General features: G+C 41.1%; 1 protein-coding gene across 1 annotated transcript in view; it reads right to left on the bottom strand.

Annotated features, from left to right (window-relative positions):
* Nucleotides 1-26,810, bottom strand: part of LOC126162845 (importin-5) — a 164,262-nt gene that overhangs the window by 23,180 nt on the left and 114,272 nt on the right. Inside the window, 4 exon segments of the mRNA XM_049919608.1 lie at nucleotides 7,063-7,270; nucleotides 21,288-21,437; nucleotides 21,530-21,670; nucleotides 22,383-22,495. Of these exon segments, the coding sequence (XP_049775565.1) occupies nucleotides 7,063-7,270; nucleotides 21,288-21,437; nucleotides 21,530-21,670; nucleotides 22,383-22,495 (612 nt within the window).

The raw sequence follows: 26,810 nt of genomic DNA, 5'->3' as shown, positions 1-26,810 counted from the left end.
GTAGCAGGATACAATAACATTCTTTGCTAGAGAATAAATTCTGCAGCCAAAATTTTAAAAATTTAACTGAAAGCTAAAACAATGAAAAATTCCCGGAATTCCGAAAAATTCCCGGTTTTCTCCCGGATGAAAAAATTCCCGGGTTTTTCCCGGTTGTCCCGGGTCGTATACACCCTGTTATTATAATAAATTCAACAAATACATTTATTACTAAAATGTAACTTGCTAAATAGAAGCTTAATTTTACTTACATGGGGGAGACCAGTTATGAGAAATTAATAGCTGAATTTGACAATTTGAAAATATCATAGTATGAACTACTTCATGGTACCTGTTTAACTGCATGTATCCCTAGTTCATGGTGGCCTTGTCTCTAGGCATACATATTTGTATCTAGGGCCACATCCTTGTACCTAGTGCCACTATGCAATTTATACCTTCTTCTATATTGTAAAACTTGGTGAACCATGGACCTTGCCGTTGGTGGAGACGCTTGCGTGCCTCAGCGATACTGATAGCCATACCATAGGTGCAGCCAAAGAGGGCTGTCTGTTGTGAGGCCAGACGAATCTGTGGTTCCTGAAGAGGGGCAGCAGCCTTTTCGGTAGTTGATGATTGACTGATTGGGTCTTGCAACATTAACCAAAATGGCCTTTATGTGCTGGTACTGCGAAAGGCTGAAAGCAAGGGGAAACTACAGTCCTAATTTTTCCCAAGGGCATGCAGATTTACTGTGTGGTTAAATGATGGCGGCGTCCTCTTGGCTAAAATATTCCAGAGGTAAAATAGTCCCTCCCCCCCCCATTCAGATCTTTGGGCTGGGACTGCTCAGGACGATGACTTTATCTGGAAAAAGAAAACTGGCATTCTATGGATCGGAGCACGAACTGTCAGATCCCTTCATCAGCAGGTAGGTTAGAAAATTTAAAAAGGGAAATGGATAGGATAGTGTTTGGTATAGTGGGAATTTGTGAAGTTCGGTGGCAGGAGGGACAAGACATCTGATCAGGTGAATACAGGGTTATAAATACAAAATCAAATATGGTAATGCAACAGTAGGTTTGAAATGAATAGAAAAATAGGAGTGCGGATAAGCTACTATGAACAGCATAATGAATGCATTATTGTTGCCAAGACAGACATGAAGCACACGCCTACCTTAGTTGTACAAGTTTATATGCCAACTAGCTCTGCAGATGGCGAAGGGATTGAGGAAATGTATGGCGAGATAAAAGAAATTATTCAGATAGTGAAGGGAGACGAAAATTTAATAGTCATGGGTGACTGGAATTCGGTAGTATAAAAAGGAAGAGAAGGAACGAAAGAGGAAGCCACCTGGTAGAATTTTGCAGTGAGAATAACTTAATCATAGCTATCACTTAGTTTAAGAATCATGAAAGAAGGTTGTAGTTTCATACAGATTATATAATAGTAAGACAAGAGATTTACGAACCAGGTTTTAAATTGTGAGTCAGTTTCAGGGGCAGATGTGGACTATGACCCCAATCTATTGGTTATAAACTGTACATTAAAACTGAACGAACTGCAAAAAGGTGGAAATTTAAGGAGATGGGACCTGGATAAACTGACTAAACCAGAGCCTGTAGAGTGTTTCTGAGAGAGCGTTAGGGAATGTTTGACAAGAACAGAGAAAAGAAATACATTACAAGAAGAATGGGTAGCTTTGAGAGATGAAATAGTGAAAGCAGCAGAGGATCAAGCAGGTAAAAAGACGAGGGCTAGTAGAAATCCATGGGTAACAGAAGAGCTATTGAATTTCACTGATGAAAGGAGACAATATAAAAAGGCAGTACTTGTCAAGAAAGGGGGGGGAGGGGGGGGGGGGAGAGAGAGAGAGAGAGAGAGAGAGAGAGAGAGAGAGATCGAAAGGGAGTGCAAAATGGCTAAGCAGGAATGGCTAGAGGACAAATGTAAGGATTTGGGAGCATAAATATCACATGCAAGAAAATTAAAGAGACCTTTGTAGAAAAGAATATGAATATCAAGAGCTCAGATGGAAAACAAGAACTAAGCAAAGAACGGAAAGCAGAAAAGTGGAAGGAGTATATAGTGTGTGTACACAAGAGCGATGTATTTGAGAGCAGTATTGTGGAAACTAAGAGGACACAGATGAAGATGAAATGGGAGATATGATAATGCATGAAGAATATGACAGAACTGTCAGACCTAAGTCGAAACAAGGCCCCGGGAGTGGACAACATTCCATTAGAACTACTGATAGCCTCAGGAGAACCAACCCTGACGAAACTCTTCCATCTGGTGAGCAAGATGTATGAGACAGGCGAAATACCCTCGGACTTCAAGAAGAATATAATAATTCAACTCCAAAGAAAGCAGGTGTTGACAGATGTGAAAATTATGAAACTATCAGTTTAATAAGTCGTCGTGTTGTTGTGCTCCTCAGTCCTGAGACTGGTTTGATGCAGCTCTCCATGCTACTCTATCCTGCGCAATCTTCATCTCCCAGTATCTACTGCAACCTACATCCTTCTGAATCTGCTTAGTGTATTCATCTCTTGGTCTCCCTCTACGATTTTTACCCTCCACACTGCCCTCCAATACTAAATTGGTGATCCCTTGATGCTCAGAACATGTCCTACCAACTGATCCCTTCCTCTAGTCAAGTTGTGCCACAAACTCCTCTTCTCCCCAATTCTATTCACTACCTCCTCATTAGTTATGTGATCTACCCACCAAATCTTCAGCATTCTTCTGTAGCGCCACATTTCGAAAGCTTCTATTCTCTTCTTGTCCAAACTATTTATCGTCCATGTTTCACTTCCATACATTGCTACGCTCCATACAAATACTTTCAGAAACGACTTCCTGACACTTAAATCCATACTCGATGTTAAAAAATTTCTCTTCTTCAGAAATGCTTTCCTTGCCATTGCCAATCTACATTTTATATCATCTCTACTTCGACCTTCATCAGTTATTTTGCTCCCCAAAAAGCAAAACACCTATACTACTTTAAGTGTCTCATTTCCTAATCTAATTCACTCAGAATCACCCGACTTAATTCAACTACATCCAATTCAACTACATTCCATTATCCTCGTTTTGCTTTTGTTGATGTTCATGTTCATCTTATATCCTCGTTTCAAGACACTGTCCATTCCATTCAACTGCTCTTCCAAGCCCTTTGCTGTCTCTGACAGAATTACAATGTCATCAGCGAATCTCAAAGGTTTTATTTCTCTCTCATTCCCTTCCGAGCCACTGCTTCTCTTGGCTGTAAAATACTAACACAAATTCTTTACAGACGAACAGAAAAACTGGTAGAAACCAACCTTGGGTATGATTAGTTTGGAATAAATAGAAATGTTGGAACATGTGAGGCAACACTGACCCTGCAAATTATCCTAGAAGATACATTAAGGAAAGGCAAACCTACGTTTCTAGCATTTGTACACTTAGAGAAAGCTTTTGACAATGATGGCTGGAGTATTCTCTTTCAAATTCTGAAGGTGGCAGGGGTCAAATACAGGGAGCAAAGGCTATTTACAATTTGACATACACCTATGCGCGTGCGCGCACGCACGCACAACTTGCACACATGTCTGCAGTCTCAGAGAGCAAGATGTGATGGTAGTTTGAGCTCTCCGAGACTGTAGACGTGTGTGCAAGTTGTGTGTGTGTGTATGTGTGTGTGTGTGTGTGTGTGTGTGTCTGTGTGTGTGTGTCTGTGTGTATCTGTGTGTACCACTGACAAAGGCCTTAATGGCTGAAAGGTATGATTGTGTAAATCTTTTTATTGTGCCTATCACGACTCAGCATCTCTGTTGTATGGTGAGTAGTAACTTTCCTTCTCTCGCATTGTTACATTGCATCCTGTATTTTCCTTTGTTTGCTATTTACAATTTGTACAGAAACCAGATGCAGTTATAAAAGTCAAGGGACATGAAAGGGAAGCATTGATTGGGAAGGGACAGGGTTGTAGCCTATCTCCGATGTTATTCAATCTGTATATTGAGCAAGCAGGAAAGGAAAGGAAACGAAAGGAAAAGAAAAAATTTGGTGCAGGAATTAAAATCCATGAAGAAATAAAAACTTTGAGGTCTGCCGATGACATTGTAATTCTGTCAGCGACAGCTAAGAACCCGGAAGAACAGTCGAACGAAATGGACATGTCTTGACAGGAGGCTGCATCAACAAAACCAAAACAATGATAATGGAATGTAGTCAAATCAAATCAGGTGATGCTGAGGATTAGGAAATGAGACAAGAGTAGTAAATGAGTTGCTATTTGGTGAACAAAATAACTGATGATGGTCAAAGTAGAGAGTATATAAAATGTAGACTGGCAATGGGAAGGAAAGCGTTTCTGAAGAAGAGAAATTTGTTAACATCGAGTACAGATTTAAGTGTCAGGAAGTTATTTCTTAAAGTATTTGTATGGAGTGTAGCCATGTATGGAAGTAAAACATGGACGGTAAATAGTTTGGACAAGAAGAGAATAGAAGCTTTTGAAATGTGGTGCTACAGAATAATGCCGCGGATTAGGTGGGTCTTCTTGGCACAACTTGACTAGAAGCGGTTGGTTGGTAGGACATGTTCTGAGGCATCAAGTGATCACCAATTTAGTATTGGAACGCACTGTGAAGGGTAAAAATTGTAGAGAGAGACCAAGAGATGAATACACTAAGCTGATTCAGAAGGATGTAGGTTGCAGTAGGTACTGGGATACCAGAAAATTTTACTTAGCAGGGTAAAAACACAGAAGTCTTCTACCTATCTTACTATTCAGCAATAGTGGATTTGCTTGGCTGCAAAAGGCGGGTGTAACGTTGATGTTCAGTGCAGCTTTCTTTCACGGTGCGTGTGGTTTGACCTATGTAAGCCTTACCACATGGCACTGTATCTTGTAAATTCTGGCCTTTCGTAGTAACAGATTGTCCTTAACTGATTACTGAACATTGTATTTCTACTGGACATTCAATGGAGTACGAGAAAACAATGATTTTATCCACAACAACGTCTTTCTGGGACTCCATTATTAAAGAATCCGTAGAAATACGACTGGCGGAAAATCTGTTAAACCGTGACAGTGGCTACCAGCTGGACAGTATACGGAATCCCATCATCTCCACGATTTGCTCAAATCGAAGACGACAGAGCGCGCCGACGGCCGCGGCAAACAGCAACGCAGAGGGCGACTGAGTTCCGCTATTCCACCAGTGGGGGCACTGCCGGCGGGCAGTGTGGTTCATCTATTAAGTTTTCGGTGCATGCGCAGAATAGTTACAGTACGCTATATATGGCAGAACAAAGGACGTTTTCGCCAGTCTGCGACGGCTTACCTGAAGATGACTGGCAGGTGCCCAGCGGAAATATCGTGCGAAGTATTGAACGACAACTGGCTGCAAGCCCGAAATTTGTTTGAACATTATTGAGTTGCTCAACAAACTTCAATGGTAGATACTAAAAGGAAGTTGCTCTACCCACCATTCATAAACGAAACAGAGATGGGACAAAATGTATGTGGTACAAGAAGTACCCTACACCACACACTGTTGGGTGGCTTGCTGTGTATAGATGCAGAACATCCTTCAGCACATTTGCACTCTTAGTTCATTCTCCTGGCAGACAAAATGTCATAAAAGCTAAGGTTTGTATTACCATTAAGAAGTTAACAATTACTTGTGGTGGGCAACTGTGGATTATAGAATTTATTCCTAAGTGACGCAAATAAGTCCTTGGTGTGTGTGTGTGTGTGTGTGTGTGTGTGTGTGTGTGTGTGTGTGTGTGTGTGTGGGCGCGCGCGCGTGCGCACGCGTTTTCTAAGTACCAAAATAGTGCTGCTGAATATGAACTACACATCTATGACTCACTTTACAAAATGTAAAGCAGCTGCTGGTTCTTTTCATGGAGAGGATATAATAAACTCTAAAAGTGATTAAGTAATCTATTCTTTTCATAATGTTGTTGATATTCCAAACTATACTTTGAACTGTTTGTCTATTACTAAACTAACTTCTTTTCCTATCGAAGTACCTTGCGGCAGAATAATATCGACCCTGGTCGCAGTCTGTTACCTTATGCTTTTCAAGTTACACACAGGTCTTTATTTTATGATTTCTTTATTAATAGCAAAACTGATTTCACTTCCAAACTATTCTTTTAATTTTTTTTTTCAACTTTTATACACACAGTACGGAAAAAAAGATGTAGGGCTAATTACAAATAGCTTTATTCCTGTTAGATATAATCTAAAAATACAAAATTAAAGACCAGCTTGAATATTACACCTTACATAGTACAGCTGTGTACTATGAAGTAATTTGCAAATATGTTGGACTGTAGACACTTGCGCATTCTGCTTGAAGATGCACTATATAAAGGAAGTATTCTACTCTGCAAATGTCTAATGCAGTGAAACAGTGTTCAAACCGAAATAGTACTGTGCCACTGACAATGAATTATGTACATTTATACTATTTTCTTTCAACAAAAAACTGAATCTGATATCACAAAATGGTTACATTTCTCAAATTAAGAGACATCTGCTCTCTGCAGTCACGTCACCATAGGTTGTTGCTTTGCCACGTTAGCACTCTTTTTCGAGCACTGCTATTGTGAAAAAATCTCATTCAGACGTTGAATTTGGAGACACCTGTGTCAAAGTCCACCTCTGTGTCAAAAATCAGCAATTTTTTGGCAAAGCTGTTTCACATTTTTGACAGCCACTGTAAATTTTTTCAACTCTTGGAATGGCCCAGGAATCTGGAAAGCCTTTTGCATTATTGGACTGTCCTACAGCATCATCAAGTGAATTTATTGCAGTGTATATAGCACTGATAACATAGAAGATACTTTTCGGATCTTTCAGAGCTCAAAAGACTATGCTGGCGTGGACAACAATGGATTTGACAATGAAAAGCACTTTGTAGTTTCTGTCCCCTGCACGGCATGGACGACATTTGCTGACCACTGGGCTTCTTAAAACTACTTCTGCAATACTTAATGTATGGTTCTCGAGCGTACAAGCAGCCATGGACAGAATAGAAATAATTTTACTTCTGGGCTATCAACACTGACCTGCAAAGCCATCTCCTCCAAACTGTCCAAGAACTCCCCAGCCATAAACAGCTGCTTGTCGAACTTCTGCTGTTTTGTCTGTGATATAGTTCAGCATTGGCTGCAAGAAAAATTGCTGGTACTTGCTGCAAGCTGGGCCACCAAATTCAATTGCATCATCAAATACACACAGTGCCCACTGACGGTCCGACCAAGGCATCTCTGGAGCCTATGTAACACAGAATGTTATGCACATTAAATTTTTAGACCCCTAAGACAGTTTTAAAACTGTAATTTTCATGCCTTGATATGTAAAGTATACAGTGTACAGAACTGATACATCTCATCAACTGAGAATAAACTGAAACATAGAATAATTTGATTAAAGAAGAAAAAAATCAGTGACTAGCAGAAGCTTTTAGTTGCCAACAGGCACACAAAAAGGGGTGTTGGTGGTGGTGGTGGTGGTGTGTGCAACACTGTTAAAAGATTTGTCCAAAAGCTAATGAAGTTTTCATTTGTGTGTGTGTGTGTGTGTGTGTGTGTGTGTGTGTGTGTGTTGACAACACTGCTACAATTTGGTGAGTTGTCTGCCTTATTCCTATATTATTATATTATTTACATTCTACCAGAACATTCCTTACCATATGAAATGTAAACTTAAGTAAACTGCATAAAAATTAAAGGAGGACTATATCAATTAGTTAAAACATGAATATTTAGTTTGTGTCTGATGCCAAAATAGCCAACGATTTTGTCCAATGAGTGATATTAAACCTGACCAAACCAATCGGGAGTCGAAGTTGGTTGACAAGTAACTATAACATCAACATATTATGAAAAGAAAAGTTACTACTCACCATATAGCGTAAATGCTGTGTCGCAGATAGGCACAACAAAAAAACTGTCACAATAAAAGCTTTCGGCCAAAAACGCCTTTGTCGAAAGCAGATGACACACACACACACACACACACACACACACACACACACACACACACACGTGACAGCAGCTTCTGGCGACTAAAGCCACACTGTTCAAGTCCATTGCTAAACATCAACATAAAATCTCTGAATATTTGGCAAAATTTGGAATGTAATAAACAGACCTATCAAATTCCAATAGATTATGTGACACCAATAAAGTTTATTATTTTGACCCATATGATTTTTTGTGCTAGTGCAAGCACCAAATTATCTATGGGCATTTCTAGTCAGCATTCCAGATGAACAACACAAAACTGTTAGACCTATGAATGAATGCAATGTAAGAGAGTTTAGAACTAGATTAAGGTCAGTTAACTGGAATGACATCTTATACAAAGATATGTGTGTGAATAACACAAGCAAATTATTTATAGAGGAAATTGCAAGAATATTTGATGAGTGTTGTCCCAGATTAGTAAAAAGACAGAATAATAACTAAGCTCATAAACCACAGAGACTAAATAATTGGTTCACACCATACCTCAACAGCATCAGGATTATGCTTCTTATGTTTAAGGACAGATCTCATAACAGTAACGAGCACAAAGAGATGTACATGAGAATAAGAAAAATTTATAGATCTGAAATAAGTTTGGCAAAACGTAGGGCAAATGATAACTATTCTTAAATCCAGAAACAGCTGTAAAGCTGCCTGGGAAATAATTAAAAGTGAAATAAATAGACCAACAACTCAACTAGCTATACCCATAGCCCCAGATATCTTAAACTCACACTTTGTTGACTTCAGTTTACAACAAGATTTGTCTCCCCTCAACACCATGCTTGATGCTAAAACTCTTTTAGGTTCAAATAAGTATGTAGTCCATAAATTCTGCTGGGAAACAGTAACTGAAAATGATGTTAGCAAAGCAATAGGCAAACTAAGTAGTTCCAGAGCAGAGGACTTCTATGGTCTGTCAAACTTTGTCATAACGAAGATATCAAGTGATCTTCTGCCCCCCCTTACCACTCTCATTAACCGTATATTACAGCAAGGGATTTTCCCCGACTGTTTGAAAATAGCAGTAACTATTCCCATATTTAAGAAAGGAGATAAATCAAATCCAAGAAACTATCACCCTATCTCATTAATCCCAATAATATCTAAAATAATCGAAGACTGTGTTCATCAACAAATGAATCACTATTTCGAGAGGAATAATTTGTTAAGTAACTCACAGTATGGATTCAGGTCTAAACTATCCACAGTTAAATCAGTTGAAAATATTGTTAGTGATATATATGATGGCTTTGAAAATAAATTAATCTCATGTGCTACTCTCCTAGACCTGAGTAAAGCATTTGACACTGTATCTCGTAGTACTTTGATCATGAAATTAAGACACTACGGCATGGAAGAGGACACCCTGAAATTATTAGAATCCTACTTAAGCAACAGAGTACAATTTGTTAGTGTAAATGGGCAGCTGTCAAACCCACAAACAATAAAAAGAGGTGTGCCACAGGGCTCCATACTTGGGCCCTTCCTGTTTGTAGTGTATGTTAATGATATGCCACAGTATTTACCCTGTTAAACAGTCCTCTATGCAGACGATAGAACTTTTATCAATTCAGGACAGGCTCTTTAATCTGTACGAGAAAAAAATAATATAATATTTGAAACATCGGTTCATTGGTTTAGTGCAAACTCCCTATTCATAAATGAAACAAAAATGAGGAAATATTCTTTAATTTTAAGGTATCAAACAAAGAAAGTAAGTCCGTTAAACTGCTAGGAATGATGATTGACCAGAAACTTAGCTGGGATAAACATATCACATACGTCTGTTCTAAACTTGCACGTGCTATGTTCCTACTTTATAAGCTTAGGAGTAATGTCAGCCAAAACTTACTGCTGCATTCATATTTTGCTTATATCCACCCCCATCTTTTATATGGTATTCTGCTCTGGGGAAATTCTCCCAATTCAATATCAATTTTCAGATGGCAAAAAAAAAAGGCTCTTCGATGTGTAGTGGGTTTATCTCCTAGGGATACATGCAGGGAACATTTCAAAAAACTTAACTTCATGACAGTTCCTTGTTTGTACATCTATTATTGCTTAGTACACGTAAAAGAAAACATAGCTCAATATCCCCTTAGGTCATCTGTCCACACCCACAATACTAGACGAAACCACACAATTGATCTGCCATACTCTAGACTGTCCAAGATACATAATAGTTACAAATATGTAGGCCTCGAACTGTTTAATATGCTCCCTAAAATTGTACAAACAGTATCTAAAAGTAAATTTAAGACAACATTGGGTCAACGGCTCAAAGGTAAAGCATTTTACTCAGTTGATGAATTTAAAGAGTGTAATATGGCAGTTTTGCTGTTTTAACATAGAGAAGGGTACCTCTGCCCGTAGTAGGACCTAAATTTGTATCACTAGCTTAGGATAATGACAGTGTTATCAACATGTATATGATAATGACATAGTGTCAACAACACGAATACTCCCTGCTTAATATAAATCTGTATGTTTTCCTTTTTATTGTAAAATTAATAATATATAAAATTCCAAATGTGTGCTATTGTACTACACTAAATTTCATACGATTTATATATACATTGTTATGAGAATATAACCGTCTTTATACTGTAATTGACCTTACTGACGAAGCCCATTGTATAAGAAAATACTGAACGGCTAATACAGATTCTTATTCTTATTCTTTAGACAAAAATACATATATATTAAAGATCTTTGGTGATTGCATTTATAATACCTCGAGAAACCACAAAATTAAGTATTACTTTAATTCACAACAAAAACTGGCAAGGGACAATGGGAAAATACTATAAATCCAGAGTATTTAGTGTGGTCCTTGCATATTACCCAGTTCAACATAATCTACCTCTTACAGTTGCAATTATACATGCAATGTTCACAATGGCATTGAATTCACTATATAACCAATATGCACCCACAATATGAAGGCCAGTACCATGATCAGGCTACCCATCTCTGAGACAGTGTACCTAGTAAACAAGTACACAATTTCAGGAAGTTTGTGATCAGGCACTCAATTTACTGTATTTACCCACGTATAAGACACCCCTGAATATAAGACGACCCCCTTTTCTGAGAGGCTTCTTGAGTAAAATTTATTTTTAACGTATTCTTACTAAAAAAAATTACAAACTGTTTATTGACAGGGTATATGCCTAAAGAGTTACTATTACACATATTCTAAACTGAAGTCATTTACTGGTTTTCTACATTTTGATAAAATAAGGAGACATAAAATAAGCAAAAGGAACTTGTTTAAATTAATTTTTATCTTCAGTACCTCTTCTGTTTAGCCTGTCATCTGTGACATCGATATTTTTAATCACCATCATCGTAACAGGGCAGCTGTGAAACTTTTATCTTCATTGTCCCAAATTTGGGCTTTTTCTCCTGAACATGTTGCAGATTATTTTTTGCACACACAGTGGATTTTCCTTCTATACTTGTATGAGAATGTTACAATGTCTTTTGCTACAAAAACATATCATCTGCCCGCCACTCTCTCATTGGCTGTGTAACCAGCATCTGACACCCCATCCCCCACACCCACCCCTACCTTTTCCTCATACCTCACGGAGAATGTCGACACAATTGCTGCATGAAACACTTAAGTACGCCACTGGCCCCAGTCTGGACTTTTAGCATCTCCTGCAGAAATGTATGCTATTATTGAGTATTTTGTCAGTTTTAAAGGCAGTGTGATTCAGAAGACAAAAAGATTTACACAGACAGCAGTTTACAAACGGTATATGTTCATAAAAAGCCAAAGTTTACAGTATAGATTCCCACGATTGACAGCACGACAAAATTTACTGGCACACATCTCTTCCCTCCCCACACTTATTATAGTTCTCAGCTAAGCTCGTGTCACTTTCTTCCCTCCAAGGCTTCCATACAGCTGTGCTTAAGCAACAGTGAAAAAACAGACGGTTGCATATTGTAGGGTACAGGTCATATGTAACAATAACAAAAACTAATATATAACTGAAAGATCACAATCACAATTCAGTCCAATTCTCAAACTTTTTTGCTCGTCCTGGAAATTACTGGAGTCTGTTGGTACGATCTCCACAACGGGTCTTTCCTCCACAATTTATTCTTGCAGTAACAACTGCCATTAGTTTAATGTGTTTTTTCCTTCTTCATTTGTTAGACATTTAATTCTTGGTTGATTTTCTTTCTCGTTTCATCTGAATGTCACCACCTTGTTCTAAAGCTGATTAAAAGCTGGTAATAACATTTTCCCTGGTATTCTAATACATGAACAGCTAATGAATTTTTATTTGTGAAGCACCGCGTAAATCATTAGTTTCTCATACCCAAATAAAATAACAACTAGGGTTCAGAATCGTGTAACAGTTTTATAAGAACAAGATCTTCACCTTTGAATGTTATCTTCACTTACAAAGCAGAATAAATCTATGTATACGGTATCCATACATTTAAGAGAACTTATACAGCAAATCAATTCCAATGCAGCAAAAGTCTGGGTAGATAAAGTTAAATGTTGTTTCCTACTGTGTTTCACAAAGCTGTCGATTTTTTAAGCAGAGCATTAGACTGCTGTAATGCCTAGTACATAGTTTGTCACATATCCGTCCACTGCACTAGTGCCGCAAGTTAAATACCACGTACGTAGTACAAAGTTTCCCACATATCCATCCACTGCACTAGTTCCGCGAGTTAAATGCCATGTGAATGATCCATCAGGATCGATACTGTATCGAGCACTTCTGCGTATCAGGGAATCTCGAGCCTATTCGAATGAAGGTACTGGCTGCTAAGCGATACGCATTGTAATTCTCCAAGATAAGTTACACAAAACCTCAATAGCCAAAACTTCAGCCATAAATGTATGGCGACCCCTATATTGATCAATTAAAAAAAGTTTATCTCAGCAGCGATTGTTTAATCTGCAATTATAAGACAACCCCATATTTTTGAATGACGAATTTGGGACAAAACCTCATCTTATAATCGGGTAAATACAGTAACATTATCTTAAAGTTAATCTAACTAATCACACTCAAAAATTGCACAGAAAATGCACGATTCACAACATAACGTACAAAAGGAGTGGGTGGTGTATCAAAAGTCATAGAGAGCACTAGAGCTTAAAAAACTGCTACAACTAGAGGTTCAACACTATACCCGGGCTGGTGAAACATGTCACAGATCGCATGCGGTTGGCTATACTGCGAGTGCGAAGTTGCAGTAGCTGCCACCACACACGCCCACAACTCCGAAGTATGTTTTGTAAATGTAAGCTACAATCAATGTTTATACATAAGTGCAACAAAGTTCGTTTTTCTAACAATGGAGAACGACGACGGAGGCTAAGCGTTTGATAGTATATGAAGCCGAGAAACAAAAACACCCATAGTTAATGACAATATCTATGAAAATTCGTTCCAAATTGTTACCATAATAGCTGAACTTAAAATGTCATATAATAATGTAAATCTAAGCATACCAAAGAACACGCTATCCACACTCATGGAAAGAAATAAAGCAAAACATGCATAGCCCACCCGATTGGAGATGGAAAGAATTAATTCCAATGTACGATGCCAATGGCACAATTCCATTCAGTTCTCCTTCACTATCATTGGAATTGGTGCTGAAACCATTTTCATCATCATCAAGAGAAATCATTAATTGCTCATTTTCATTTATAATGCCGTCTATAGTCTGTGCTTCGCTTAGCAGTTTAGCAACAGGGTCTACCTTTTTCCTCCATGAGGTAGCGTCTACAGTAGCAAGACCTTCATGTAGCAGTCTTTCCACTTCTGTTATAATAGAAGTCTTGTTGTTACTTCTAATGCACTCCTTGACTTCCCTCCAAACCAATTCAGTTGGATTGAAATGGCAGTGACACGGCGGTAGTCTAATTACCAAGTGAGCGTGTCCAATTGAAATTTCATCTCCAACATATTTAGGCATCAAAAGTTTATTTTGTTTTACGGGCGAGTATAACAGCAGCTTTGTCGTACTCATGTCTGCAGCAATGTGTATCATCTGCAACCAGTGCACCGTAGTTTCTTTACGGTCACTATTGGTGGGAGTTTTGTCTAAAATCATGTCATAGAACGGTGCATTGTCCATCGCAAACATTGTCTGAACACTAAACTGGGGCAACAAATTTTCAAACCACTGTAGAAACTGTGGGTGGTCCTATCTTCACGATAGTTACCACTTTTTTCGATTGAATAACTGAAAATCCTTCAGGCAAAAAGCAGTTTGAAGGTACTGCTCGGGCCACAATAAGTCAGGATCCTCTTCCTGTTCACTAATGACCACTGCTATTCGGAGTACCATCTGTCCAGCATTTCTCAACTGATTCTCCAGCGTTGACCCAGGTTTCACCTAGCCATATGATTGAGTATATGTCCTTTCCTACAATTCTGTGAAAGAAAATGGTACAAGCTGCAATAACACGAGCTTTTTCAAGGAACAGTTTTCGTCCATCTAATTTTTTAAAACAGAAGCCCATACTTTTTAATATCATCTTAAGTGACGTTTTTCCTCTGAGAAAAGCTCACTTTCTTTCAAAGAAATTAGCAACTTTGCAATTGTGGGATATTCTTTCCTTTTGTAGTATCCGTATATGTGCCGACGAATTGCATCAGATTGGAAAGAATCAATATAACACACTGTTTCTCCCACAGGGGCTTTCTTCCACACTGTTTACTTCACTTAGGAAGGCTTAAAAATCCACTACAGAAAGGGGTTGGTTATCCCCCAAAAAAAAAAAAAAAAAAAAAAAAAAAAAAAAAAAATTCAAATGACTGACGTCATTTCACTGGCACGAATGAACTCTAGAACGCGATCGGCCGATCGCGTGTCATCTGCTAAAATTGACGATATATCAGGCGACAGCTGTAGACGGGCGCGTAACGGAGTAAAATAGGGGCACTCAATTAAAAGGTGTCTTACCGTCCACAACTGAGAGCAGTGGGGACAGAGTGGGGGAGGATCGCCGCTTAAAAGATGTCGATGGCTAAAAAGACAGTGCCCTATCCGGAGTCTAGTTAAAATTACCTCCTCCCGATGACGCGTTCGGGAGGAAGAGGTCCAAGCACAAGGAAGAGTTTTTACGTCCCGCAATTTATTTTGGGGAAGTGTCGACCAGTGCGCGTGCCATTAATGAACAACATGACTACATAAAATGCTCCGTAGATCGGCGACGGGAATCGATGGAATAGCTGGCCGAAGAAGAGAGACTGCAGCCTTGGCTGCAATATCGGCCGCCTCATTTCCGCAGATACCAACGTGTCCCGGGAGCCAGAGGAACGCCACCGAGACGCCCCCCAGGTGGAGCAAGCGCAGACAGTCCTGAATCCGGTGGACCAGAGGGTGCACAGGGTAAAGAGCTTGGAGACTGAGGAGAGAGCTGAGAGAATCTGAACAGATAACATACTGTATCCGCTGATGGCGGCGGATGTAGTGGACAGCCTGGAGAACAGCGTAAAGCTCCGCAGTATAGACCGAACACTGGTCGGGAAGCCGAAAGTGATTTGGGGTGTCGCCAACAACATAGGCACTCCCTACACCTACCGATGTTTTCGAGCCGTCGGTGTAAATAAATCTGGCGTCCGTCATTTGTGCACATAGAGCAGCAAATGCCCGACGATAAACAAGTGAAGGGGTACCATCCTTGGGAAATCGACAAAGGTCACGGAGCAGGCAGATCCGGGGACGGAGCCAAGGCGGTGCTGTACCCCAAGTTGTCAAGAAGGTTTTAGGAAAGTGGAAGGAAAGAGAATGGAGCAGATGACGGAAGCGGACTCCCGGTGGTAGTAGGGAGGAGGGGCGGCCTGCATACCCTACATCAAAGGAGGCGTCGAAAAATATGTCATAGGCTGGATTAGCAGGCATGGAAGACAGATGGCTGGCATAACGACTCAGAAGGACTGCTCGCCAATTGGACAGCAGAGGTTCAGCAGTCTCAGCATAAAGGCTTTCCACAGGGCTGGTGTAAAAAGCTCCAGACACTAAACGTAATCCACGGTGGTGGATAGAGTCGAGACGCCGAAGAATAGACGGCCGAGCAGAGGAGTAGACTATGCTTCCATAGTCCAATTTCGAGCGCACTAAGGCGTGATAGAGGTGGAGAAGGACCACTCGGTCTGCTCCCCAGGAGGTACCATTCAGGACACGGAGGGTGTTGAGGGATCGCAGACAGCGAGCCGAAAGATACGAAATGTGGGAGGACCAGCATAGTTTTCTGTCAAACGTAAGACCCAAGAATTTAGCGACGTCTGAAAACGGAAGGTTGACAGGTCCTAGATGTAAGGAGGGTGGAAGAAACTCCTTACGTCGCCAAAAATTAACACAAACGGTCTTACTGGGAGAGAAACGGAAGCCGGTTTCGATGCCCCAAGAGTGGAGGCGATCGAGATATCCTTGAAGACGCCGTTCAAGAAGGCTGGTCCGTTGAGAGCTGTAGTAGATCGCAAAATCGTCCACAAAGAGGGAGCCCGAGACATCAGGAAGGAGACAATCCATAATTGGATTGATGGCAATGGCAAACAGTACAACACTCAGCACGGAGCCCTGGGGTACCCCGTTTTCTTGGGAGAAAGTACGGGAGAGAGTAGTGTTCACCTGCACCCTAAATGTGCGCTCTGCCATAAATTCGCGAAGAAAAAGGGGCAGCCGACCTCGAAAGCCCCAAGAGAACAGTGTGCGGAGGATGCCCGTCCTCCAACAGGTATCGTATGCTCTCTTCAGATCAAAAAATATTGCTACTGTTTGGCATTTCCGGAGAAAATTGTTCATGATATAAGTGGAGAGAGCAACAAGATGGTCAACGGCAGAACGAAGCTTTCGGAATCCGCATTGGGCAGGTGTTAAAAGACTGCGGGACTCCAGCCACCACGCTAGACGGTAATTCACCATACGCTCCAAAACCTTACAGATACTACTCGTGAGAGAAATGGGGCGATAGCTAGAGGGGAGATGTTTGTCCTTTCCAGGTTTCGGAACGGGAACGACGATAGCTTCCCACCATCGTCTGGGAAAAGTACTGTCGGTCCAAATTCGATTATAAAGGCGAAGGAGGTAATGCAGACTATGGGTTGATAAATGCAGCAACATTTGGACGTGGATACCATCCGGTCCTGGAGCGGAGGAGCGAGAAGAAGAGAGTGCATGTTGGAGTTCCCGCATGGAGAAAACAGTATTATAGCTTTCGCGATTTTGAGAGGAGAAAGCAAGAGGTCGCACTTCCGCTGCACGTTTCTTAGGGAGAAACGCTGGCGGGTTATTGGAAGAGCTCGAAATCTCAGCAAAGTGCTGACCCAACGAGTTAGAAATTGCGACGGGGTCCACGAATGTATCATGCGCGACAGTGAGCCCAGAGACCGGGGAGAAACTAGGCGCGCCTGAGAACCATCGAAGCCGACGCCAAACTTCCGAGGAGGGAGTGAAGGTGTTAAATGAGCTAATAAAGAATTTCCAGCTTGCCTTCTTGCTATCGCGGATGACGCGACGGCATCGCGCATGGAACTGCTTATAGCGGATACAGTTGGCCAAAGTAGGATGGTGGCGGAAAACGCCGAGAGCACGTCGCCCCTCACGTATTGCATCACGGCATGCCCCGTTCCACCAAGGAACTGGGGGGCGCCAGGGCAATTCAGAGGTGCGTGGTATTGAATGTTCCGCAGCCGTAAGAATAACGTCGGTAATATGTGTGACCTCATCGTCGACGCTGGGAAAGTGACGGTCATCGAATGTCACTACAGACGAAAAAAGTGTCCAATCAGCTTGGGCAAACTTCCATCGTCGCGGGCGCATGTATGGCAGTTGAGGCTGCAGTCTAAGGACACATGGAAAGTGGTCACTCGAGTGTGTATCATCAAGGGCGAACCATTCAAAGTGCCGAGCTAGCGGAACAGTACCGACCGCAAGGTCCAAATGAGATAAATTTGTCGTGGAGGCAGATAAAAATGTAGGGATCCCAGTGTTGAGGCAAACTAGATCCGCTTGGTGGAAGACATCTAGCAATAGTGAGCCACGTGGACAAGGATGTGGAGATCCCCAAAGCGGGTTGTGGGCATTGAAGTCCCCAACCAGCAAATAGGGGGGTGGAAGCTGACCAACAAGATGGAGGAGATCAGCTCGTGCCATTGGTGTGGACGATGGAATGTATACAGTACAAAGAGAGAACGTGTATCCGGAAAGGGAAAGACGGACGGCGACAGCTTGGAAGGAAGTGTTTAAGGGGATTGGGTGATAATGGAGAGTATCATGGAGAAGAATCATGAGTCCTCCATGGGCTGGAGTGCCTTCAACAGAGGGGAGATCATATCGGACGGACTGAAAATGAGGGAGAACAAAGCGGTCATGGGGACGTAGCTTTGTTTCCTGAAGACAGAAGATGACCGGCGAGTAGGATCATAAGAGGATTGACAATTCATCCCTATTGGCTCGAATGCCGCGGATATTCCAGTGGATAATGGACATGGGGTGAACAGAAAATGGAGGAATGTGACCAAAGTTGCTGTCAACTCAAGACTGCTCGGAGCTAGCGACCGACAGCATGGAATGGCATTCAGCCGAAGGCAGAAGATCCTGATCCATAGGTTGGTCAGGAGCAGCTCCTGCCACCAATGATCGGCCGGTTGACCGGCCACCAGCAGTGCGCCTCGGCGACACAGAAGATGGCCGAGGGCGATTTCCGCCAGGTGGTGCTGTAGATGGGACACGCCATGGCGGAGAAGGAGAGGAACTGGGTTTCTTTGTAGCCTTCTTAGAAGTATGACGTTTAGATGAAGGAGGAACCGATGGTTGGGAAGTTGCGGTATGTAAAAACTCCTCACGAGTATGCTCTTTTTTGGAAGGCTTGGTGTCTGACTTTTGGGCTCGAGATTTAGCAGAACCCGATGAAGGGTGAGCCATAGAGTGGGCAGGCGAAAGTGGTGAGGTTGAACGGGCGATCTTTGCGCTGGCCGATCTGACGACCGTGGCACTAAAGGTGAGGTCGCAAGTCTGCGTGGCTGCCTCCTTTGTTGGCCGAGGAGAAGCAAGGACAGTGCTGTATTTTCCTGTCTGAGGCACGGTGGGCTGGCGACTGGCGAATAATTTCCGAGCAGCAAAGGTCAACACCTTTTCCTTCACTCATATTTCCTGGATGAGCTTTTCGTCCTTAAAAACGGGGCAATCTCGAGAGGAAGCAGCGTGGTCACCCATACAGTTGATGCAGCGAGGGGATGGAGGTGGACAAGCACCCTCATGGGCATCCTTGCCACACGTAACACATTTGGCCGGATTGGAACAGGATTGGCTGGTGTGATTGAACCGCTGACACCGATAGCAACGCGTAGGGTTTGGGACATAAGGGCGAACGGAAATTATCTCATAGCCTGCTTTGATTTTCGATGGGAGTTGAACTTTGTCAAATGTCAAGAAGACAGTGCGGGTTGGAATGATGTTCGTGTCAACCCTTTTCATAACTCTATGAACAGCCGTTACGCCCTGGTCAGACAGGTAGTGCTGAATTTCTTCATCAGAAAATCCATCGAGGGAGCGTGTATAAACGACTCCACGCGAGGAATTTAAGGTACGGTGCGGTTCCACCCGGACAGGGAAGGTGTGGAGCAGAGAAGTACGCAGCAATTTTTGTGCCTGGAGGGCACTGACTGTTTCTAACAACAGGGTGCCATTCCGTAATCTGGAACAAGACTTTACAGGACCTGCAATTGCGTCGACACCTTTCTGAATAATGAAAGGGTTGACCGTGGAGAAGTCGTGACCTTCGTCAGACCGAGAAACAACAAGGAACTGTGGCAACGATGGAAGAACTGTCTGTGGCTGAGACTCAGTGAACTTACGTTTGTGAGCAGATATAGTGGAAGGTGAGGAAACCACTGCGGAAGAATCCCCCATGATTACCAGCGTCTCCGATGGCGCGCTCCTCCCTTGTGGGGGCCCCTCACTGAGGGCACTCCCGCCTTAGGTGATTGTTCACACCTCAGGTCACACCTCCCGACAAACGGACGGAGGGACCAATCGGCACTTTCGGAAGGTATCAGCTCAGCTAATCACCCCTCCCTGGGCCTGGCCGTTACCAGGGGGTACATATGTGTCCGACCTGTCTACCCGGGGCGGGGAATTACGCGTTACCCCGTCACCGGCTACTCATGGAAGTGTGTGGGTCGGCCTTCAGACACGCACAGGGAGGAAAAAAGAGAAAGGGAAAGGAAAGAAGAGGGGTCTCAAACGCCGCAGCGGAGAAAAGTGCAGAGAGAAGCGGGAAGGAAAAGAGAAGGACAGAGGAAGGACGAAGACTTGCAAGTATAGAAAGCAAGGAATTTGTAACAGTATAGAGCGTCCGTCTCCGGACGTAGGCACAAACCATACCCCCAGAGGGGGAGAAAGGGAAGGAAAGAGCCAGAGGTGAGGGGGGGGGGGGAGGCGAAGATGGGGGAGGGGGAAGGATGAGGAAAGGGAAGGTATGCAGCCCGGAAAGGAAGGAGGGCCACATTAGCTCGGGGTCCCGTGCTCGCTACGCACGTGTCCACAAAAGAGTTGTGAACCCCCTGGGGGGTGTTTACTTTACTGTCTTTTAAGTCTTGAAGTAGCACCCCTTTCTTATAATTTTTCTTTCACTGAGGCCTAGAGTGTTCGAGGTACACTCTAAAACTTTAGCAGCAGAAATTGACACATGCCCATGAACAGAAACAAATTGTTTTTCTTGCTCATAAAACTCTAGAGTCATCCGTAGAAATTCCAAGGCCTGACTATTTAACGACACTGCATGACACAACGGATTGTTGCTTGGTGAACGACACAATTTTGGTGACATTGTTTAACAAGCAGCAACACAAAGCGTTCCCACACTAACATACAATGATTACACAGAAGCTGGCAACCTGGCAGCGTCGACGCAGGAACCGGCTTTTGTTCATTGCCATTACTTGTTCAGAAGACACAGTGCCTCGCGTTCCTCACTTGTTTGATAGTTATATTACCAACTCTATGACGCCTGGGGAGTTACCTTGAAATGACATGTTCAGTGGCCCAGGTATAACAATACTTCAAACTGGGTTGATGCCAGAACAACAAGTGCACTACTACTGCTCACAGCCAATTATGAAGAAAATAATATCATCTTATTGAAATACTATGTGCTCAAAGGAAATTTTCAAGTAAATCGCAAACCTGAAAAGACACACAGCAAAAATTTAATTTAATAACATTGGAATATTAAGAAAATGAGTACACGTGAAATATCTCACCAAGCATTTTACGAAGTGTCCAACAACTTGATCAAAGAATGGGAAGAAGTCTGCTTTGTAAGTCAAAAAAAGGGAATGTACAATATCGGCAACTTTGCTCAATATATAAACATCTTCATTATTTTCATCAACAAGCTGCTCTTCTACCACCTGCAAACCAAGCATTTCAGTGTTATGATGGCACAATAATAGCACTCATCATTTCATTCAAGTTATGGAGAGTAATATTGCCATAAGCTCACCTCATCATAATCTTCATCTTTCCTCTTTTCTTGTCGTGCTGCTGCATTTTCGAAGTGATCCTTCATAATTTTGTCAACAATACGGATTAGTTCACCCACAGTTTCTGCTGTCAAGTAGAAACTACCAAGAGTTTCTATGCACTGTTGAAACAAACACAGATTCAGTACACATAGCATGAGACATTAAAATATAGGAGGAAAATTTGCAGTAAGAAATATAACTTACGCTACCAAAATATTACTGCGAAGTATAAGAAACAGGGGCAATATTTGAAGCAGAAAGGAAATACTTTGCGGAAGGGGGGAGGGGAGGGGGGGGGGGGGGCAAAAAGATAAAGCTGAAAACACCTGCCACAAAACAAAAACTAGTTGGTAATAAGAAGTGAGGCAATAGCCCCGTAACAAATTACTTTTCCAACCTAACATCTCTATAAGGTAAGTAAATCTATCCTCTTCATAATATTGTCTTTATTCCATCCTCTGCAGCTCGACTCACAACTTGTGTTCAGTGCAGTCACATGTAATCCAAACATTAACATTTTTCATCAACGTAATATGTAACAACTTGGGAAGTTACTTAACCATTATGCAAACAATATTATGAAAAGGATAGACTACTACTCACCATAACAATTTCAAGTTGCAGGCAGGCACGAAAAGACTGTTGTGCCTGTCTGCAGCTCAAGATTATCTTTAAGGTGAGTAGCATTCTCCCCTTTTCATAATACTATACTGTTTGTACTGCAACCTGGTCTTTTCATTATTTAATCATTGTCTAAAATTTAAGAAACATTTGGTGACAACAAAAATATTTATATATGATTTCAGTAAAGACAGAAATACGTCTACAAACCTTTGCCATTGAATGCATGTGTTCTGCCAGTACCTCGTTTTCGGGTTCAGTATCAATTGCTCTTAGCAGTTCAGGGTAGATGAATGACCACATATCTCTCAAGTACTCTGGGCCTATTCAAAAGAACAAACATGCAGACAAGCATCACAACACCAACTTCGTGTACCAACCTCAAATTTCGCTAACAAATAACAGAGCATAATTTACCTAATAATTTCCATTTACTTTTTTTCATCTATGTAATACAATTTTTACTCATATGATCAAAAATGTTTGTTCTTCACAATACTTAGGTAATACTAATACATAACCATTGTGAAATCTCTATTTTAATGTGCCTGTTATCTAATCACACTAATAAAATTAAATTCTAATGGTGAATCATGCAATACTAAAAATCACCAGACAACAGCTGAAACAATTGTTACGAAAGAGACCAGTATACATAGCTATGTGGATACACACTGAAATCCACACTTGCTTAAAATATCAACTTTTTGAAAACTATGGATTATCAACCCCAACCCACTGGCATGAAGTGCTGTTCTCTGAAGGAAGAAAATCAATTTGGCAATTGATTATTGGATGGAGTATCACAGATGCAATAAGCAAAAATTTCTTTACCTGCTTGAAAATATTGTTCCTCAGGTCCCTGAGGTAATAACACATCTTGTATCCTGCAGCTATCAATTATACACTCCCTCAAACTGCACTATACCTGCCTCCACCTCACTATACTATCCTCCCCCTCTAACCGTGCTGCTCCCATCATGCGCAGTTGCCACTCACAAGGGAACTGTCAAACCTGACATTTCAATACCTGGCCTGAAATTTTTTTATATGGGAAGAATATACCAAAAGAAACAAAATGTCAAAATTTTAGCAGCAAATATTTTTATAAATTATTGAAAATTGTCAAATTCCCAGTTTGCCAGGTGTCTGGAAAAATGTACACCCTACCATAGCTGTAGCAGATGGCACATGTGCAACATGACAGGAAAGTATCTTTGATTCACAGCACATAGGTGAACGGATAACATGGCACAAAGCAAACTTAATTTGTAAAGCGAATTTCAGTTTCCACTGATAGCTTCACTGATACAGTTGTTCACAGTTACTATTCACTTGAATTTGCAACTCATTTAACATGGATAATAATTAGCAGTTGCCTCTGCAGTATCACTAAGTGTTAACGATGGGGTGAAACTGAATTAGTTTCCTTTTTGTTCTCCTCATATATGTTTGCTAATAGTATCTGTTTTTGGAGAGGTTACGTAGTTTCACAGTAATCTGGTATCCAATTAATTTTTCAACTTCACAAAGATGAAATAAGAGGAACATCGTATGTAATTGCAGTTGTCTATTTCTTATGAAGATCTACATGTGTGTTATTTATTTATTAATTTCTTGGACATTTATTTGAATGATTTCGACATTTCATTATAAATTGTGGAAACATTAGAAGACACAGGAAGGAATTCATGTGATTCTGTGAATTGGGGTTTGAACAATGATTGTTGTGCTAATTAAAGTTCAGAGCACAAATACAGTATGTTAATGGCCCAAAGAAAACACAGAGGAATACCTTTCAGTAACAAAGATAATGCTGTAAATTTTTTAGTTAAACAAAAGAGGGAGAAAATGCTTAACTTTCAGCATTGCCGGTATGGTTTCGTAAAATTGAACTGAAGTATATGAATGGTACAAAGATTTACGCACAGTACAAAATATGCATCAAAATGAAACTACAAAAATTATTCAAATGAAAAACTATTCAAAAGATTTAGAACCACTTGTGAAAGTCAATATACTGTTAGTGAGGGAGGTCTATGAGACTAGGCCCTCTGAATTGAAAGTGAGATTAACATCATTGATTTCCAGGATTCTTTGAACTGGTTAAATATTTTCAGAAAATTATACAGAAAAGGAAGTTACAAAATTACAAAGTTTACTTCCAGTACATGTGTAGAGGGGATGTCATTGATAGGTATTACTATAGACAAATTATAGCTTCTTGGTATTCTCCAAAATGCTGTGCATAATAAGCCAGTCGGTCAAGTTTCGTGCAAGAACTGCAACCTGCATTTTTATCATTTTGAGCAGAAAAAAAGAGTTGCTTGTGCAGTCTATGAACTGCTTACAACAATATCAGTGATAACGATCAGTGGATTACTGTTTCTGCAGCTTTATGTCTTCAAGAATCTCAAGGCAAATTACGGCCAAAATTTAAAAACACTGTTTAGGTGCAACAATATTGTAACTGACATGGCAAAATCTGGAAAAACTGGAGAGTTGCAGAAAATAATTCATATTTGGACAGCATAAAGCATTTTGCAGGTAACTGTCAGACAAGACAATTTTCAATAGGTCTTTGTCGTTTCAGGTTTATCAACATAACAATACTGTTAAACTTAAGTCATTTTTTGCACTGTCAGTTTCCTTCATCACATTTTACGAATTTCATCAAGTATGCCTGGTAAACTGCACAATACGCAAAACAGTGGCCACAACCATCTCTTATCCCATACTAATTCTGTCTAAATAACACTAGAAATCACTGAAGTGCCTGAATGCATTAATTTTTCTTTTATCGTGTGTGCCTCGTGTAATGTAAATAAAGGGTGTTTCAAAATGAACATACTGGTTTTAAGGTGTTGTAGCATTTATTACGTTCAACTTACAATTGTAAAAAATACACCAAATGAAAGAGCAACTCAAGTAGTTCAATGGGAAGAGTATGGAATGACTAAGAGTGACTGAAGAATGTGTTGAACGAGTGAGAGTCTTTCACACAGTCACAAGAAATCATTTCAGAAGTCTAATCATGAATTAGCAGCTCCAGTGGAGTTTGTGTGGAAACTTTCAGGGAGACGCTTACAACTACGTCCTTATCGTTTACAGCGTTACAAGCTCTAATACCTACTGACTATGGTTTACATGCAAATTTAGCGAACAAAACGTTGCTGCATGACAACGAAGATTTTGTGGATTGTGTCGTCTTCAGTAATATATCGACATTTCAAGTCAATGGAAATGCGACCTTCCTTGGAGATGAGGCCGCCAAAGAGAAAAATCCTCCGCCGTTGATCACTAAATAAATGATAGGAAACTATATCGATATGCTCATGGATGGCCACCCCCAAGCTCTTGTGGACTCTGGAGCATCACATTCAGTCATTTCGGAGAAATACTGTCGCCAGTTGCAGAAAACTGTATTCATCGACAACAAAACATATCTGCTGAAGGTGGCTAATGGGAAATATGTAAAACCTACAGGAAGGTGTGTCATTCGTGTGGGTATAAGTGGCCATATGCAGCCCTTAGAATTCATCGCCTTACAAGAGACTTCATTCTCAGATGGGACTTCTTGATAGGTTCTCAAGCAATTATAGATTGTGGTCACTCGAAGATAATGCTAGACGAGATAAGATACTCTGGACAGGAAGATGCACATCCGAGTGTGTGGAGACTGTGTGCTGGATGAAGTGATCATTCCTGCAGTCAGCGCGAGAAAGGTAGCAGTCATGTATCATGCCATGCATCAACCCATGGATCTTGTAGTGGAATGTAAGAGAAGCATACCACTGAAGAATAACTTTGTCATCCCAGCCTATGTTGTCTCATGTAAGAACGGATTCGGTGAATTGTGGATAGTTAACGGTCGCCGAGAACCGCAGATCCTCCCAAGACGCATGTGCGTAGCAAATGCTGAGCCGTTAATTGCAGAACAGGTGAGCGCCGTAGAAACCTACCATTCTGAGTCTGTGGGCGAAATTAGCGCTACCACTATGACACAAGATCTTCTAGCTCTACTATCACCAGATATCACTAAGGAACAACAGAGAAAGCTACTTGCCATTCTTCAAGAGTTCTCTGAATGCTTCAATCCACAGGTGAAGAGCAAGTTAGACAAATCAACAGTGAAGCACCGGATTGGCACTGGAGATCATCAACTAATAAGCCAGAAAGCATACCATGGGTCAGCAACAGAACGTCGAATAATTCGCGGCCAGGTAGAGGAATTGATGAAGAATGACATCATTCAGCGTTTGCAGAGCTACTATTTTTAAAGTGTCTCACTTCCTAGTCCAATTTCCTCAGCGTCAACTGATAATCTGACTATGTTGCAGTATCCCTGTTTTGCTTTCGTTGATTTTCATTTTATATCCTCCTTTCAACATACTGTCCATTCTGTTTAACTGCTCCTCCAAGTCCTTTGTTATCCGACAGAATTACAGTATCAATAGCAAATATCAGAAATTTTTATTTCTTCTCCCTGAACTTTAATTCCTACTCCAGTATTTTTCTGTTTACTTTACTACTTGCTCAATGTACAGAGTGATTATCATCAGGGATAAAATACAACTCTGTCTTACTTTCTTCTCAATCACTTCCTCCCCCCCAAACTCTTAACTGCCATATGGTTCT

This window comes from Schistocerca cancellata, chromosome 2 (genome assembly GCF_023864275.1).
Source record: "Schistocerca cancellata isolate TAMUIC-IGC-003103 chromosome 2, iqSchCanc2.1, whole genome shotgun sequence".
Taxonomy (NCBI): Eukaryota; Metazoa; Arthropoda; class Insecta; order Orthoptera; family Acrididae; genus Schistocerca; species Schistocerca cancellata.
Note: the sequence above shows the minus strand (reverse complement) of the source record. Positions and strands in the feature narration are given on the sequence as shown.